The 15,672-nt window shown below is 52.3% G+C and overlaps 2 protein-coding genes across 3 annotated transcripts in view; one reads left to right on the top strand and one right to left on the bottom strand.

Annotated features, from left to right (window-relative positions):
• The first annotated feature begins 1,273 nt into the window (after positions 1-1,273).
• The window catches only part of DDX6 (DEAD-box helicase 6), a 31,593-nt gene continuing 17,194 nt past the window's right edge, over positions 1,274-15,672 (top strand). The window contains exon 1 of one of the 2 annotated variants that reach the window (XM_026863863.1): positions 1,274-1,284. The gene's annotated coding sequence lies outside the window, so the exon portion shown is untranslated. Of the gene's footprint in view, positions 1,285-15,181; positions 15,363-15,672 lie in introns of those variants that run through there. The other variant, XM_026863864.1, reaches the window with a different exon arrangement.
• CXCR5 (C-X-C motif chemokine receptor 5) lies at positions 5,021-11,774 on the bottom strand. The gene is made up of 2 exons (XM_026863865.1): positions 11,561-11,774; positions 5,021-6,097 (listed from the first exon to the last, which is right to left on the bottom strand). Exons 1-2 carry the CDS (start codon positions 11,597-11,599, stop codon positions 5,021-5,023), a joined length of 1,116 nt encoding a protein of 371 aa, XP_026719666.1. The 5' UTR covers positions 11,600-11,774.

Raw genomic sequence — 15,672 nt, 5'->3', positions numbered from 1 at the left:
ATGTGTATAAGAGACAGGGGCAAAGAGGGGAAAGAAGATGAACCAACCCTTGTGGGTAAAACAAAGGCAGTTTTAATATAAGCAAAATGAAGCAAAGGTCCGTGCACAGAAGCAAAAGCAAACAGATTTATTCTCTATTTCCCATGGACAGGCGATGTTGGGCCTTCTCAGGATCAGGGCTCCAATACGCGTAGCGGTTGCCTCGGAGGACCAAGGGTGACCCCACCCTCTTCCTCCTTTCTCCCAGCTTTATACTGAGCAAACGTCATATGGTATGGAATATCCCTTTGGTCGGTTTGGGTCAGCTGTCCTGGCTGTGTCCCCTCCCAAGATCTTGCCCACCCCATCCCACTGGGGGAAATATCAGAAAGAGCCTTGGTGCTGTGTAAGCACTGCTTGGCAGTAGCCACAGCACCAGGGTGCTATCAACACCCTGCCAGCTCACAGCATAAAACACAGCACCGTGAGGGCTGCTATAGGGGAAGACCAATTCCAGTTCAGCCAGACCCAGTACACTGAGGTATTCTGAAACTTGGCTGCAGTTGGAGTTCTCTGCCTGTGGAATTCGGGCAGCCCTTTCCCGCAGCAGGGTCAGCCATTTAGTGCCTGCCACACTCTGGACGATTCAGTCTCCTCTCGGCCACCTGCCTGCTGGCTCCCCGGCATTGAGCGAGACCCACCCACGCAGCTCAGAGTGGTTTGTTACGGTATCGTGGATTTTGCTGCCTAAATCAAGGCTGTGCGGGCTGTTCTCTCCCATCCTCTGCCATGCTAGCCCATCCTCTAGCCCCTGTGCCTTGAAATGGATCCTCTTTTCTAGCTGCTGCAAACAGGTAATGGTCATAAGGCAAAAGGCCTAATTTTCCTGCCTGCTGCTGGTCCCTGACTTGGCAGCTGTTCCTGAGCATGTCTGCTCCCAGCCACTTGTGCCCGGCAGGGAGCTGCAGGCCCCTGAGCAGGGGTAGGAGAGGGAGAGGGACCCACCACCTGAGCTACGGGTGCAGCTTCCAGGGCTGCAGGTCCCGTCTCCTGTGACTTCGAAGCGGTTGCTGTGTGTCTCCGGCTGAAGAGAAGCTCCCACCCTTCCTGAGGTGGCCATGAGATCCTTGGAGGCGCTGGGACACCTGCGCTCGGTGCAGACCCTGCAGCGAGGCTGTGCCCTGCCTGCAGCAAGCAGCTTACAGGCAGCAGAAGCTGGACTGGAACCAGGCAACAGCCTTGGCAGGACATAGGATGGGACAGTCCTCCCAGGTAGGTGGAGGGACATGGACAGGGCTGGTGGGGGTCCAGGCAGGACTACCCTGGGAGTCTTGTAGTCCATAAGCAGGACTGCAGAGTGGAGAGGTGACCTAGAGCAGTACCTGGCTGCCCAAGCTGTCTGCTGGTGCCTGGAGCCCCACAGTTTACACTTGTTATGGGCATGTGACCTGGTAAAGCTCACAGGGAGCCAGAGCAAACGCAGAGCACACTGTGATGGCAGTGGGGCGAGAGGCCGGTTCCGGGGACTTGGAGAGAAAAAGGGGTAGTGTGGTGCACGTGGTGTGCTGCCCAGGACCTACCCTCGTGGGCCTTGATGTCGTCTGTCCAGAGCCACTTGTGCTCAAAGTAAGGAAGACATGGCAGGCAGCAATAGGGACACTGAAGTGCTTGTTTGGTTCAGGGAGATTGGGGCAAGGAAGTAGGTCCAGGTAAAGAAAGTGAAACTGTGCGTGAGTCACAGGGGGCAGGGGGTGCTGGAGCTGCTCACAGGGGTGCAAGGGCGTGGGGAGAGCCCATTCTCTGCAGCGCTCCCAGGCACAGGTTCATTCATGCGTTCCCTGGCTTGCGCTCATCAGTGCACACTCCGCTGCCCGCTGCGGTCCCGTGATCACTGCACGCCTGTAGCAGGATGCTCTGCTGAAACACCCCAGCGCTGTCTCCTGGGACACTCGGTTGCCCCACAAGAAAAGCAGAGCAGTGTGCGGTCATGGGGGTCTTGTGTACCCCTCTTTGGGGCTGCCTTAAGCAGAGACCAGGGCTCTCTGGGGGTTGTCTGCTCCAGCCTTGTTAGCGGAGCACAGCCTGGGGCCGGGGTCGCAGAGCATGCGTTGTGGACGGTGGTGACGTGGCCTGCCCACATGCCACATCCCCACTCTCCAGAGGAGCTGCATCGGAGCTCCCTCGGCTCAATCTCCCTTCCTGGCAGCCCGGGGAGGGCAGAGTCCATCTGCCTCATTTGGTAGCAGTGGGCCGGGGGACGAGCAGAGCTCCCCAGGGAGCCTGAAGGTCTGTCCATGGGCTGCAGCGCCCAGGGCAGCTGCGGTGGTGCGGGCACTTGGCAGGGAAGCCTGCTCTGGGCTGAGCCATGTGACAGCCATGCAAACCTCGGGGAGATGGGGAGGATTTCACTGAGTGGAAAGCCCAGCTTCCTCTGCAGTGAAGGAGAGTTCCTCTTGCTTTCTTCTTGTCACCGTTCATCAGGCTGGCTGCGGGAGCAGCGATGTCTGCCCTTTGGGGATGGGTCTGCCAGCTCGGAGCCAAACCTTCCCAGGGCTGGCTGAGCTGAACGCAGGTGTGCAGGCTGCTTTCCACCTGGATTGGCAACCGCTGTAAAACCGCGGTGGGAGGTGCTGCAGGTGGTGGAAGGGGCTCTCTAAGGCAAGGAGCCAACGTAGGTCTGGGCTGACCCTGAATGCAACGGAGCCTTCTGCAGCACTGCTGAAGGTGCTGGGATGCTCTTACGAGCCCCATGGTCTCTGTGTGCGACGGCAACGCTTGTCAGAAAGGTGCCGTTAACCTGCTTAGTGCTCTCTGATGCATTTCCCTTGCAAAAGTGACATGATTGCAGACAACTGCTTACGAGCACTATATGTGAGAAGGTAAAATATTATTTAACTGTTTATTACAGCTCACGTCAGAACTTTCTAAAAGTTTACCAACATAACAGTACTAAAAATGATAGTAACAATAGATGCATAATCTGTTCTCTCTTGTTTTGTGTGCAGATTTTCTTCTTATCTTGTGAACACTGTAAGAATTTTACACCCGTTTGTTCATTTCTTCAGTAACACTTTTTTGTAGGAACACAGTTCCCATCAGAACTGGAGCTGGGGAGGTGTTTACAATGAACCTGCAATGGGTTTGCTCACAGGTACAATGGTTGAGATAGCGAGGGCTGGCTTCAGAGAGCTGCTTTTCCTCTGCTGCACATATGTGCTTGGATGACTACAGTCACCATTACCTGCAGGTTTCAGCTTTGAAGATGCAGCACTGCAGGAAATGGTGGACTGCTCTTTGTATAAAAGCCCTATGCTTGGGGAGTTTTCCCCTCAAGTCACAATTTCAGAACAAGCTATTGAGATCTCTGCCTGAGCTGGACTGATGTAACGTGACCCCTTCTGTAATGACTGGTCCTTTTAGCAGGGCCCTTGGGTACGGTGAAGTTCGGCTGCAACCAAGCCCTTTGTTAGCAGGTTGAACTTCAGCAGTGGGTTTAGCACAAAATTCCTGCTGCAGCAGGAGGACTGACGTTGTTCCGACTTGGCTTAAAAAGAGAGGTGAACGGTAGAGTGGATTTTAAAGCATGCTCATGATTAGGGTCGTGCTTGCGTGACAGTTGGTATGTATGGCTCTTGTACAGTTCAGACCACAGCACTGCTTCGCTACCAAGAGAAGTGTAAGGGAGCAACGCTGTGTCCGTGCTGTGATGTTATACCATGACAAGACTTACTAGGAAGCAACAGGCTGCCCAAGTCTGCTAGGGCTGCCTCACACACCCGCTTGCAGGGCAATAATTAATGACAGTGAAAGCTGCCGCTCTTATTTTAGACCAAATTTTTATCAAGCAGCCCTGATCTGAGCAGGTGCTGGATACTCGTGGTTTAAGGCAAGATCAGTGCCCGGGTTTGTTCTGTGTCAGCCTGGATGCACTGAACCTCTGAAAGCCCCATAGATGTAGGTGGAGCAAAAATGCCAGAAAGCACAGTACAAAGCAAACCGCTATGTTCCCTCCCAGCCTGCTAAAAACAAACAGAAATTATGCAGATGAGCTCTCTTCCTTACTCTGGGGCAGTAGATCCCTTTGCTCTCAGAACCCACAAATTGCCATACAGCTAGCTGCAAAAAAATAAGAAGTCACACCTTGAGCCTCCCAGAGCTATGTGGTTCTTCTCCCGAGTGCTCAGTCACAAGACAGAATCTGTCCCTGAGGACAGCCTTCTTCCTTAAAGGAAAACTTCTGCGTAGTCAGGTGTTTGGTTCAGTTGTCGCTCACTGGAGCTCTTAACAAACAGCAGTAAACAGAGTGGGAAAAGGGATGTGGCTGGTGTCAGCAAAGGAATCTGTGACAGTCAAATATTTTGGTCTGTGGCAGGACCTCTTTGTGTGAGCCATGTTGGAAAGACTGACATGCTGTAGCTGGCCAGGTGATGTCATGCAGCAGGAGGAGCAATATTGCAGCCAGAGACCATCCAGCACCATGTGCCTGTGCTACTGGAGTGAGCCCTGCATCCCCCACTGGTCCCACTTGCATCTCTAGTTCCAGTTGCTACAGCCAGTGAGTCCCACTGCTTCCCTTGGGCACATCTCTACCAACCTGAGCAGGTGAAATGGAGACCTGCTTAGCTTTAGTCCTCGGTCCTTGCTCACTGACACGACTCCTCATTTACTTGGCTGCACTTTTTTCCTTGTCCCTGGCAACCCGGTCTCGTGCCTGGCTCTGTGCACAGGATATCTGCGGTCAAGTTTTCGAGGGAGAGATGGAAACGTCAGGTTCAACCTGCTGAGGTTCATTCAGTGACCATTGGACAGCTCACGTTCAACCACAGCTGCCAGATGGAGTCCTACAGGTATGAGGACCAGGAGGAGACATGGAAGGTATCTGGTGGGATTTGGGTGTTCAGTGGCTATTGGACCTCAGTTCTCTGAGGAGCGAAGAAAGTGGTGGGGACGCTTGTGAAACTTGGGACTGAGGCCACAGCATGTGTGCCACTGGGAAGGCAAGCCCCCAGGCTAGCTCTGCCCTGCAGGCAGCCCTTCCCAGCTAGAAAGTGGAGATAGAGGTGGTGTTATCAGACTCGATCCCACTGCCCTTCCTTGTCACCTCCAGGATCTCCTGCAGGGTCTCCTGGCTTATGCAGCTGAGCTCTTGCAGGATCCGGAAGAAGTCGTTACGGAACTTGACTCCAATGAAGGCATAGAGGATGGGGTTGAGGCAGCAGTGTGTGAAGCCGATGGCCTCCGTCACCATAATGGCCGTGTCCAGCTGGTCTTCCAGGAGGCAGTTCTTGGTGAAGGCTTCTAGCTTGGTAAGTGTATTCAGGAAGATGACGATGTGGTATGGGCTCCAGCAGAGCAGGAAGACGCCTGTGACCAGGATGGCCACACGGACAGCCTTCTGCCTCTGCAGGCGCTGGGAGTGACACAGAGCCCGGACGATGGCCGTGTAGCAGTAACACATGACCAGCAGGGGCACGAAGAAGCCCACAGTGTGGTAGAGGAAGCGGGTCGCCAGCCAGGCATTGTTGCCATCAATCCCAACCTCTGGAAAATAGCAAATGCTGCGGTTGCTGTCGTCTGTCCAGACTTCCATGAAGATGAGATCAGGTAAGGTCAGAAGCAGTGAGCAGAGCCAGACCACCGTGCAGGTGAGGTGGATGGAGCGAGCTCTGCGTTTGCGGTAGGTGTGGATGGCATAGACGATGGCCAGGTAGCGGTCCACTGCAATGCAGCCCAGCAGCATGCTACTGCAGTAGAAATTGATCTTGTGGACAGCACTGAGGATCTTGCAGAGGAACTTCCCAAATACCCACCCAGCCAAGCTCTCCACCACGCTGAAGGGGAAGGTGAGCAATAGTGCCAGATTGGCCAGGGTGAGGTGGAAAAGGAAGCTTTCCGTGGTAGTACGAGACCGCTTGAACCTCTCTAAAATGACCAGGACCAGGGCGTTGCCCACAGTCCCCAACACAAACATCAGCAGGTAGATGAGGGGCATGAAGACCTTTCTGAAGGGGTCTCTCTGGTTGCCGACCACAGATGAGGCTGGGTTGAAGCAAAAGTAGCCCTCCAAAGAGGGGGTGGTGTTCTCGGCTTCATAGTAACCGCTCAGCTCTACCTGGCTCTGGGGAACAGAGAGAGTCTGGTTACCTGAAGGGAGTTTCTGAGCACAGGAACCCTGTCCCTCAGCTGCACCTGGCAGACCTGGAGCAGAGCACCCCCATGTCCTGCAGCCTGCCTGCATCAGAAGGAGGTGCTGCCTGTCTGCGGCGTGATGACCTGGGAGGCCCCTGCAGTGTCAGAAGGTGCAGTGGTGGCATGCAGAGCTGCTTGTCCCAATCTACCATAGCAAGGGCTGCTCAGTCTGTAATCATTAACTAGCGTGATTGGGGATGTTCCGGTGTCTAGACAGATGACCGGTTTCATCTTCTGGTTCTTGCCAAGTTACCTGCTGGTGGCTTTGGCTTTTTCACACAGCACAGAACCTTCCTCTACCAGCTTTCCTGATTTTTCCACCCATTTCTGACACTGACTGTCCCTGTCCTGCCTGCTGTCAGGTACAAAGGTGGTGTGGTGGGATTCACCACACAGCACATCTGTACCCCAGGTTATGTGCATGGATCCTGTCCCCTTCTGCCTCTTCTCCTCAGAGACCTTGGAGCTGCCTAGGGCAGAGCCAGGCGAGGTGGGGACAGCAGCAGCATGCTTGGGATCACTCTCCACACGCTCAGAGAAAGGTGTGGGGTGAGTGTTCGGCTGGAGGAATGCTCCTGAGGCACCATGGTGCCAGGGCTACAGGGGTGGGTGCTGGAAAGAGAAATCTGTTTGGTGTGTAAACATTGCGGTTCTGAATTAAGTGCAGTCAGAGCAGGAAAGGGAATCTGAAAACACCATTCAGACCCTGGGCTGATACCCAGTAAGGAAAGTGTGACAGAGCCGCCGCAGATGTGCAGCTGTAACTCCTTGACAGATGAGCAGCCTGTATTCAGGCTGAGATTGCGGGCAAGTCCTGAGTGCCAGGAAGCTGGAGTCATGCTTGGGATGAGCCCCCAGACGGAGGGCATGCTCTGGCTGGCCTCAGGCCCCTTGCAGAAGCGGGGCATTCACAAAAGCCAAGTGCTCGGACACAGATGAGCACAAAAGGAGAATGACACAAGAGGCTTGCAGCAAGCTGAGAAATTAGTGACAACAGGGAAGAGCTCGGCAGCAGTTACTCTGAGCTCCTCCACCCACACCCTCTCTGGAGACCAGCGCCGAGACTTCAGCATCAACCACAGCGGAAGTCTCTGCTCTCTGCTTTCATACCTTTCACTGCTAGCTGTAGCCGTTTGCACCTGCTGCTCCTTCCCACAGCCAAAGTTCCCATCTAAAAATACTAGCCCTGCTTTGAACAGTTTTAGAGCTGATCTGGGGGTTTTTGCTCCCTCCACGTGCTGCTAAGCCAAATGACCGTGACCAGCCTCAAGTCCTGTGCTGTGCCCAGCTGGAGAAGGGTGATGTATGTCTCTTCTCTCTCAGGCAGCCTTCCCTGGGTGACGTACTGGGTGCCTCCACACACGACTGTCTGGGGTAAGCACTCATCTCGAACTGCTGTGATGCTGAAACCAATCCGCATGACTCCAAGGGGAGCCTGGGCAGGTCGATGGGGAAGAAGTCTACGGAACATTACTGAATGCGTCGTGCAGGCAGCTGGCTCAGGCAGTCCCCGAGTAGCAGACAGTAGGAGGGTGAGTGAGCCCTTGGGGAAAGAGCCAGATAAGCTTGCCCAACTTTGCCCTCTTCCCCGGGCCTCTACCTCTGGCTACTGCCAGAAAGAGCATTGAGCCAGACAGACTTTGGTCTGGCCTAGGCTACTCTCGATCTTGCCACCGTCCCGTTCCTCACTGGCTCTGCACCCAGCAGTGCGGCCGCTGTGCTGTGATGCCACAGTGCTTCATCCCAAACGGACAAGAGCCAGCCCTCTCGGGAGCCAGGAGTCCTCCTCCCTGCTCAAAACCTCAAACACACATGACTGTCTTCCCCTAATGTAACGGGGGGGCTGCAAGCCTTTGGTGAGAAGCATTTGTATTCCCAAAGAACAATTATTTTTTCCACTTTAGGGGAAGATTCTGGAGACTGGAGATTGCTGCTAAAAACAAAAGGCTTTAGACACCCCTCCCAGGTTATTTTCTCCCTGGCTTGAAAATATTTCCTGCCTAGTCTGTACCCAGACCCTGCATCAGGAGTTGCCAACATGCTCAGAAACCTGGCCAGGGCCAGATCCTTGAATCTTCCCCTAAAAACCAAAACCAAACCAAGAAATGTTTACAATCTGGGACAGCAACCAAAGCAGTCTGCTTAGGATGCATGGCTGATCATGCTGCAAACCCTGAAGAGAACGTGTGTTGGAAAGGGAAATTTCACTGGGGAGAGACTGGAGGGTTCCAGCTTTAAAGGGAAAGGGGAACTGATGGGAAATGGCCAGGTTTGGTGGCTGCAGTGTTGAAACACGGCCCAGAGCCCCGCCAGCACCATCAGCGAGGGCGGATGGGCAGCCTGCAGGGTGTTCAATGGCTTTGGTGGCTGAACGGTTTCCAGCATCACCTTGCATTTGGAGCCAGAGGGGCAGAGGCTGAGTGCCACTATCAGACACCATCTGATTGCTGATAAGATGGCAGGTAGGGCTCTTACTGTAAGCCACTTGCCACGGGCAGCGGAAGTGTGCGCTGAGCTGTGTCTGAGGCATCCTCTCATGTGCATCTCTGAGCAGAGGGGTGAGTGTGGGTGGGAGCAGACAGAGGTGAGTTGGAGACAAATAAAAGAGGATGAAAAGTCAAAGTCTGGGCTGAGACAGGAAGGGCAAGGACCAGAGCTGCAGGAGATGCACTGAACATGACAAGACAAGGCATTTGGGGACTGCTGTGATTCATATTTCTTGGGCTGGAAGAGGGCAGCTGCCTGATCTGGGATGGGAGAAGTCAACGGCATGCAGATGGCAGCCAGATTTGGAGGTGGGTCTTTTCCTGTCACTGAGCAGCTAAGGGCATGCCTGGGAAGCCGGTTCCTGTGTGGTCTTTCTTTGGGGATCCCTTTTCCCCTCTAACCCACATCTCACAGCTATTCCGGTCTCTGTGTGTCAGCTGCTTTTCTCAGTTCCGCACAACTGCCAGCGATCAAAACATTTGGCTGCAGAAGAGAAGCAGCTTGTACACTATTAGGGATTTTCCACGTGAGTCATTCCCTTCTAGCTCATGCCAGGGCCGGGAGAAGCATGTTTCATTCCCAAAGCCCTAAAAATGAAATTGCCCACATTGGTGCAAGTTACTGACAGAGCTTCTGCTCATCCCCTCTCCAGGTGCTGAACTAGGGAAACCCACAAGTAAGAGCAAAGTCTGTGGAAATGCCACGTTACTGTAGCACAGGTGTCTTTATGGCTTTTGAGTCATGTTGGTCCTGCTACAATGAAAACTGGGCTGCAGCACCTCAAAGGACCTGTTGGAGATTTCGGTGGTCTTTCTGCAACTGTGTTTTTGTTTTTCTAGTCTGCAGCTGAGGAAGGCTAAGTTGTCAAAGCTTTCTTGCTATGGAGAAACAGGGTTGTTATTTTGGGCACGTTATTTTTCTACAAGGTTACGGAGACGAGTGGTCCCATACGGTATGAAAGTTTAGGTGAGGCCCTCACTGCACTCACTGTGTGATACTCATATAAATGCCATTTCAGTGCAAACATTCTCATAGTTTTTCCTTCCGTGCTTGCTCAGTTGGTCAAGCAATCCTTTCTGGTGAGTGCACAGGGTGAGGTTTGTGTCACCACTTTGACAGGACACCGTTGAGGCTTTTTTGCAAATCTCTGTGAATAGGTTGCTGCTACAAGTGCAGAGTATAAATAAAAAACAACCACCAAAGCAAATGTGGTGTTGCTCGTGTGAGATCTGTGGCCTGTTGCTGGCAGGAAGCCAAACCTGGGAAGCTCCCAGGAGACAGGAATGGAAAACGTGTATCACAAACTCACAGCTGTGGGAAATTGGAGACAGGGAATAATACTGTTCTTGCTGTGGCACCTAACTGTTGGCTCTCCATCCCAAAGCCAGCTTTCCCCTCTGTCACATGTGGACTCCTTTATAACTTACAATCATTCGCAGCAGAGGTAAAATCACCAAGCTAAAGTTCTGGAAAGAATTGCATACAAACAACAAGTTCCAGTGCTGCTTAACCCCCCTGTGTTAAAAAATTTAGTTTTGCCCCAAGCAGCCACTTACTTACAGCGTGTGACACGCTGCAGGCAGGCGGGTGGCGTGCTTCCACTTCGCTGGATTCCTGGTGGTGGGACAGATTTCCAATGGAGAGCTCAGCTGGAGGAATGAACCAGCGTGGAGATTTAAAAAGGTTTGAGTTTGGTTTTAACCTCTCAGCAAGCATTAGCATCAGGGGGAGAAATGTCTTCCCCCAAAAAAGATCTAAAGGAATGACCGCCATTCACAAAGGATTTTTATACTGGATGAATTGGAAAAAACAAGGAGGGTAGGGCTTGCCCCACCATCTTCTCTCTCTTTCTTGGAGTATAGGACAAAAGAAGGACAGAAAAACTTTTAAAAATCAAATCCAGCATTTCTCTCTTTAGAGAAACTAAACAAAAACTGAGGTCTGCTGCAGAAAGCCACCGTATTAAAAAATAAACTCTGAACTGCAACATTTGAAAACCAGGCTAATGATAGCACTGCTGTGGACTTCCCCTTGCATAGAATGACATACTCTAAAAGATGCAGCTGCTGTCTTTTGCTTGCAAATGCAGGGGATAGAACTACGGGGCAGAATAGACGGTGTCATCGCCCCTTATTAGAAGAAGTACTTGCAATGTCTCTTCTCTTCTTTAAAATTCCCCTCTTGCAAATATACTGCGTACTCCCTGTCAGCAGTCTATGGCAGCCCCTTCATGGAGAAGGCAGGCAGGGGTAGAAGCGGGTATGGTCGTATCAAGGGTTGTCACACACGGAGAGAGCATCGGGTTTGCTTGGATATTCCTATTATGTGAAGATACCACGCAGGATTTGAAGGGCTCTGCACACTGCGTGCAGTCATTTACACCACTGATGACTGGTGCATAAGGTGCCCGACAGAACAAGTGTTTTATGCCCACATTGTGTCAAAGGCTGTGCAGAGAGCAGGGCAGGGGGAACAGGGGCTGGGACAGGCTGGCAGCGCAGGACAGGGCTGCACCAGCCCAGCTCTCCAGTGAGACACCTGGCCCTTTGGCAGCGACCGTGGTCTGGGTCCCCACACCAGGACAGTGTTCGCTAGAACGCCTGTGCACAAGGTCCCAGGAGCTAGATCTTGTCCCTGAGGGAATACCGGGCACCCTTGGATCACAATGGCTGCCACCATGCTATGCCAGCTCTCTGCAAGCACCGCGCTGTTGCTCGCAGTACCCCTGTCCGTCAAGTCTGGACTTAAGGGATGCGAGGGCTAATTGTGCCAGCATAAGAAATCGCTCGAGCTCTCCCTCTGCCAACAGGAGTGTGAGAAGATGGACAGAGAGAAAGCAGGTCTTACAGCCCACCCCAGCTCTACCTGCTCTCCCTGTTATCAAGCAAAGCCAGGCCCGACTCACCAAGTCATAGGTCTCTGATGAGTAGCTGACAGGCCCCATGGTTTCAGGGGCAGGATCTGTCTCTCCTCCAGCAGTTTCAGCAAAAGTTCTTCTTTTCTGGGGTGGAGTTAATCATTTAAGTGAGTAGGGAGGGACCCAGCATGTAACAATAGAATATTTGCAAGGCAAATGAGCTCCAGTCATAGAGTGACCTAATTGATGGAAAGATTAGCATCTAGCTTTATCATCTTTTTTTTTTTCAGTGCTGTAAATTGATTTTTAAAGCACAGTTTGAAGAATCCATGTTCCTTTAGCCTGTACTAGAGAAGATCCTGAACGTCTACAGGTCTTCCCTGGAAACCTCCAGGGCTCTTGCTCACAGCAGTCCTCATCCCAAGTGGTCCAAAAGGCTTTGGAAAGCTCTGTATTGAGGGACAGACACCCTTACCAGAAATCACCCCAGATCCAGGTGCCTCTCTGGGGCTGTGCAAGACTTGGCAGGCACCATGGGTGTGCTCTGTATGACCATCACCCTCCACCTCAGGGTCTCCTGGCTGCTTTAACCTGAGTGACCTGCAGACATCTGCTCGTCTTCCACTGCTCTGCCTTTCGCCTTGGCTCAGGTGCCATGTGGCAGCTTGTACAGGAAAGCCCGGCCTCAGCAGCTGCTCTGCAGGTCTAGGGAAGGGCATTAGTGAGCAGTGACAGATCTGCTGTGTGACACATGACGAAGCCCCTTGATTAGACACCTTCTTGCAGTGCTTGTCTTGCCCATAGCAAAGATGGAAAACCAAGATTTCCTCTGCTCGGGGAAATGGGCGTTTTGTCCAGTCATGTTGCAGCAGCAGAATTCACAGTGTGAAAACCCCAGTCTGGGTCAGTAGGATAGGATGGCATCACAGGTGGCAGTTTAGCAGGAAGCTTTTCCTCTGTGAGCAGCAAGGCTTGCCTGAGCACAGCCACACCAAAGCCCCTATCCCAGCAAGGAGCGTGGTGGGACTCAAACCAGTGAAGAAGGAGGCGGTGTTATTCTGGTGAGCGCTGTTTAGTACCATCTGCTCCTCACGCTTCTTAGCAGGGGCCTGGTGATCCTGACTTGACAGGGACCTGTTGCCCTGAGGATGTTGCTGTCCTCCCCTGCCCCGAGAACCTCCATGGGCACCTGCACGTGTGCACCCAACACACCAGCCCCTGGGCACCTCTTCTCCCTAAAGGGAGAGGATGAAAAGCAGCAGAACTGGAGGGAGGGCACGAGGAGGGCTGTCACAAGGCCCTGCGCTGCCGGGGCTGTGGGGTGAGGTGAGAAGTGGGGTACTGCTGTGTCTGGGGAGACAGAGACATTAGGAAGGATGTTTTCACCTGGCTAGAACTGGAGGGTGGAGCACTCAGCATCGGGGACTTCCTTTAAGGGCTACCAGCTAGGGTGCTGCTCCCCATGGCAGGACATGTTTGGGATCGTTTCTGTCTGTGAGACAGCTTGTGACCTCCAACAGGTGCTGCCTGCCCCCAGGCCCAACCACCCCGTGAGCAAAGCAGAAGTACCGTGGAAAGTGAGGGACTGCGAGTCGGTATTTGACAGAACCTCTTGGGTCAGAGGGACAGTCTGTAGGATGCTGCTATGGGGAACTATAGGCTGGAAACACCTCCCAGGCTGTAAACTTGGCCCTTGGATGTGGCGTGGGAATGAGGGCATCAGGGAGCCCACTCTGAAGCAACAGACACAAATTATTTCACTTGCAAACACGTACTACACCAAGGAAATGCCTGCCACCGTACAGACGTGATCTACAGGATCCATGTGTTGCTGTAACATGAACTGTGAGAAAGACGACAGTGAGAAAAGAGCCCGGGAGAAAAATAATGGGGGAGAAAAGAAATTTAAATGAAAAATACTGTCTCTTCACAGGCAGGTGAGGAACTGACTATGGAAGAAGATCATTGCAAAATTTAACAATAAATATTTGAGGATTGTTTTGGTGTCCGTACATAGGAATTCCTGGCTGAACTTTGGGTTTCTGCCACAGGTATACGTTCTCACCAGAGAACTGTTTTTGTTTTGTCAGGAACATAAAACTTTGTTAATGTGTTTAAGGTATTCCGATAATAAGAAATCATTCAGTTTTATGTAAGGATAATAAAACGCACTACTTTCTTATTAAGTTACTCTGTTCTGTGTAACTATGTGACTAACAGGGGCATCTACTGTATGCTGACTTTCTGAGCTCTGCTGGAGAAAAGCCAGATGGCTTTAGGTCCTCAATGTTCCCACCTCTCATCTTTTCTGATTGTTGCCATAACTAAAGCTTTGCAAAGCATGCACTGCCTAGAGATGTTACTTACGTTTACTAATCTGTTAACCTCTATTGTCATTTGTTCTTTTAAGGCTAAGCATGCTATTTCCTGTACCTCTCACTGCAAAGTGTGATGCTTAGCCCTGCGAGGAGCTGAGATCAGATGCTGGTCCCTGCACTGTGGGGCCGGAGCAGCAGCAGCAGCAGATGCCGGAGAAGGAAGGTCATGCTCAGCATGTGCCTCTGACTGTGGGAATGGGCGAGTCGAGGCTTCTGCAGCTGCAACTTGCTGCACCCTTTGGCCAACAAGAGGCACAACAAGCTGGCACAGCAAGAAACCCGTGACATGCAGATTTTCTGCTCCCCTGGCATTTGAAGGCACAGCACCGCTCTTTTCAGGTTGTCTCTTGCCATGCTTGGAACAGAAGGTTTGCAAAGAAAGAGGGATGTATTGTGTGGGAGAGAGGCTGACAAGGGAGCTCTGTGCCAGGGACAACTTCTCTGCCCCATGGGACAGCAGTTCAGGACAGGGCAGCAGCCCCACAGCAGAGCAGCAGGTAGTGTGGGAGAGAATGAAAGAAATTAAGGACGAGGCTGTCCTGATCTTATTGCCCACAAGAATCAGGCAGGGATATGTGAAATTACTACACCGGAAGGATTGCCAGGCCTGATGAAGATGACTGTGCTGCAGCCTACACAGGAGGGAACCGTGTGGCATCTTCCTCCCACTGCGACCCGCAGACCTCTTGGGGTGCTAAGGGTGGGCACGTGCACCTTGTGAGCTGGAGCACTGGCCCTGGGCATGCGTTGTGTGGTTGAGGGTAGGGATAAACAACCATCTACAAAAACGTCTGTAGATGTGAGGAACCAGGAAAAAATGCAATGCTGTGAGGGGAAACAAACGGGTTTTCCTGCCTTTCTATGCCTGTTTTTGAAAAATACGTGAACAAAAAATTGTCTGCAAAATAGGTTTGGAATTGCCAGTGTTTTTAGGCTACCCCTTGACAGACGTTTGTGTTGTGCCTCAGTTTGTCAAAATCCTGGTCTAAGTTAACAGCTCTCTAAAAAAGGAAATAGCCATTTCCAAGCTGCCATGATCAACAGCTATGGCTCCTGCACGCTGTGGGTCAGAGTCTGTTGTTCTCACGTTTGCATTAGCTGTGTTTTAACAACTGCCTAACGCAGTCACGTCAACTTTCCAGGTTTTTCTAAGGAAGGTGAAATGTTTCCGGTATCTTTGTTACGAGGTCTAAGGTGCTGCCGAACGGAGAAGTCATCAGTGCTCTCCACCAGTCACTACGTGTCCCCCGCTCTGCTGAGGCGTGGGGGTAGGTTGGTGGTTTCGGCTGCCGGTGGAGGACGGGAAAGGCCGAGCGGCGGCTGCCCGGAACGCCTGCCCGCCTGCCTACGTGGTCTGCGCCCGGAGAGGAGAGTTGTGGTGGCGGGGGCCTTATTTCCGTCGGACCACCGGCTTGCGAAATGGTGGCGCTTCTCGTCTCGGAACGGGGAATTTCGTTCGGTTCGCTGAGGCGGTGCGTTCTTCCTAATCTCTGTCCTTTTAAAGGGTGGTTACGAGCGAGGGGGATTAAGGGACTGAAAGCTTCCATCTCCTACAATAGCGGACAACTTCTCGGCCTTAGTATCCGGGTCTTTCAGGCAGCAGTGGTTACTTTTGTGACTCGTCCAATTTTTAGAGTTAATGGGCAGAAGTCTCTCTTCAAAGATGCCGTGAAACAGTGCTTTCAGTAGGACGATAACTAGCAGAAAAATCCTCGTTCTGCAAACTGTAAATTTTTGCTGTGAAGCTAGAATTGACGTGCTTGGAAACAGCTTGGAAGCCTG

This window comes from Athene cunicularia, assembly GCF_003259725.1.
Source record: "Athene cunicularia isolate RWA chromosome 24 unlocalized genomic scaffold, athCun1 chr24_part2, whole genome shotgun sequence".
NCBI lineage: Eukaryota > Metazoa > Chordata > Aves > Strigiformes > Strigidae > Athene > Athene cunicularia.
The sequence above is the reverse complement of the archived record's forward strand: the minus strand, read 5'-3'. Positions and strand labels throughout refer to the sequence as shown.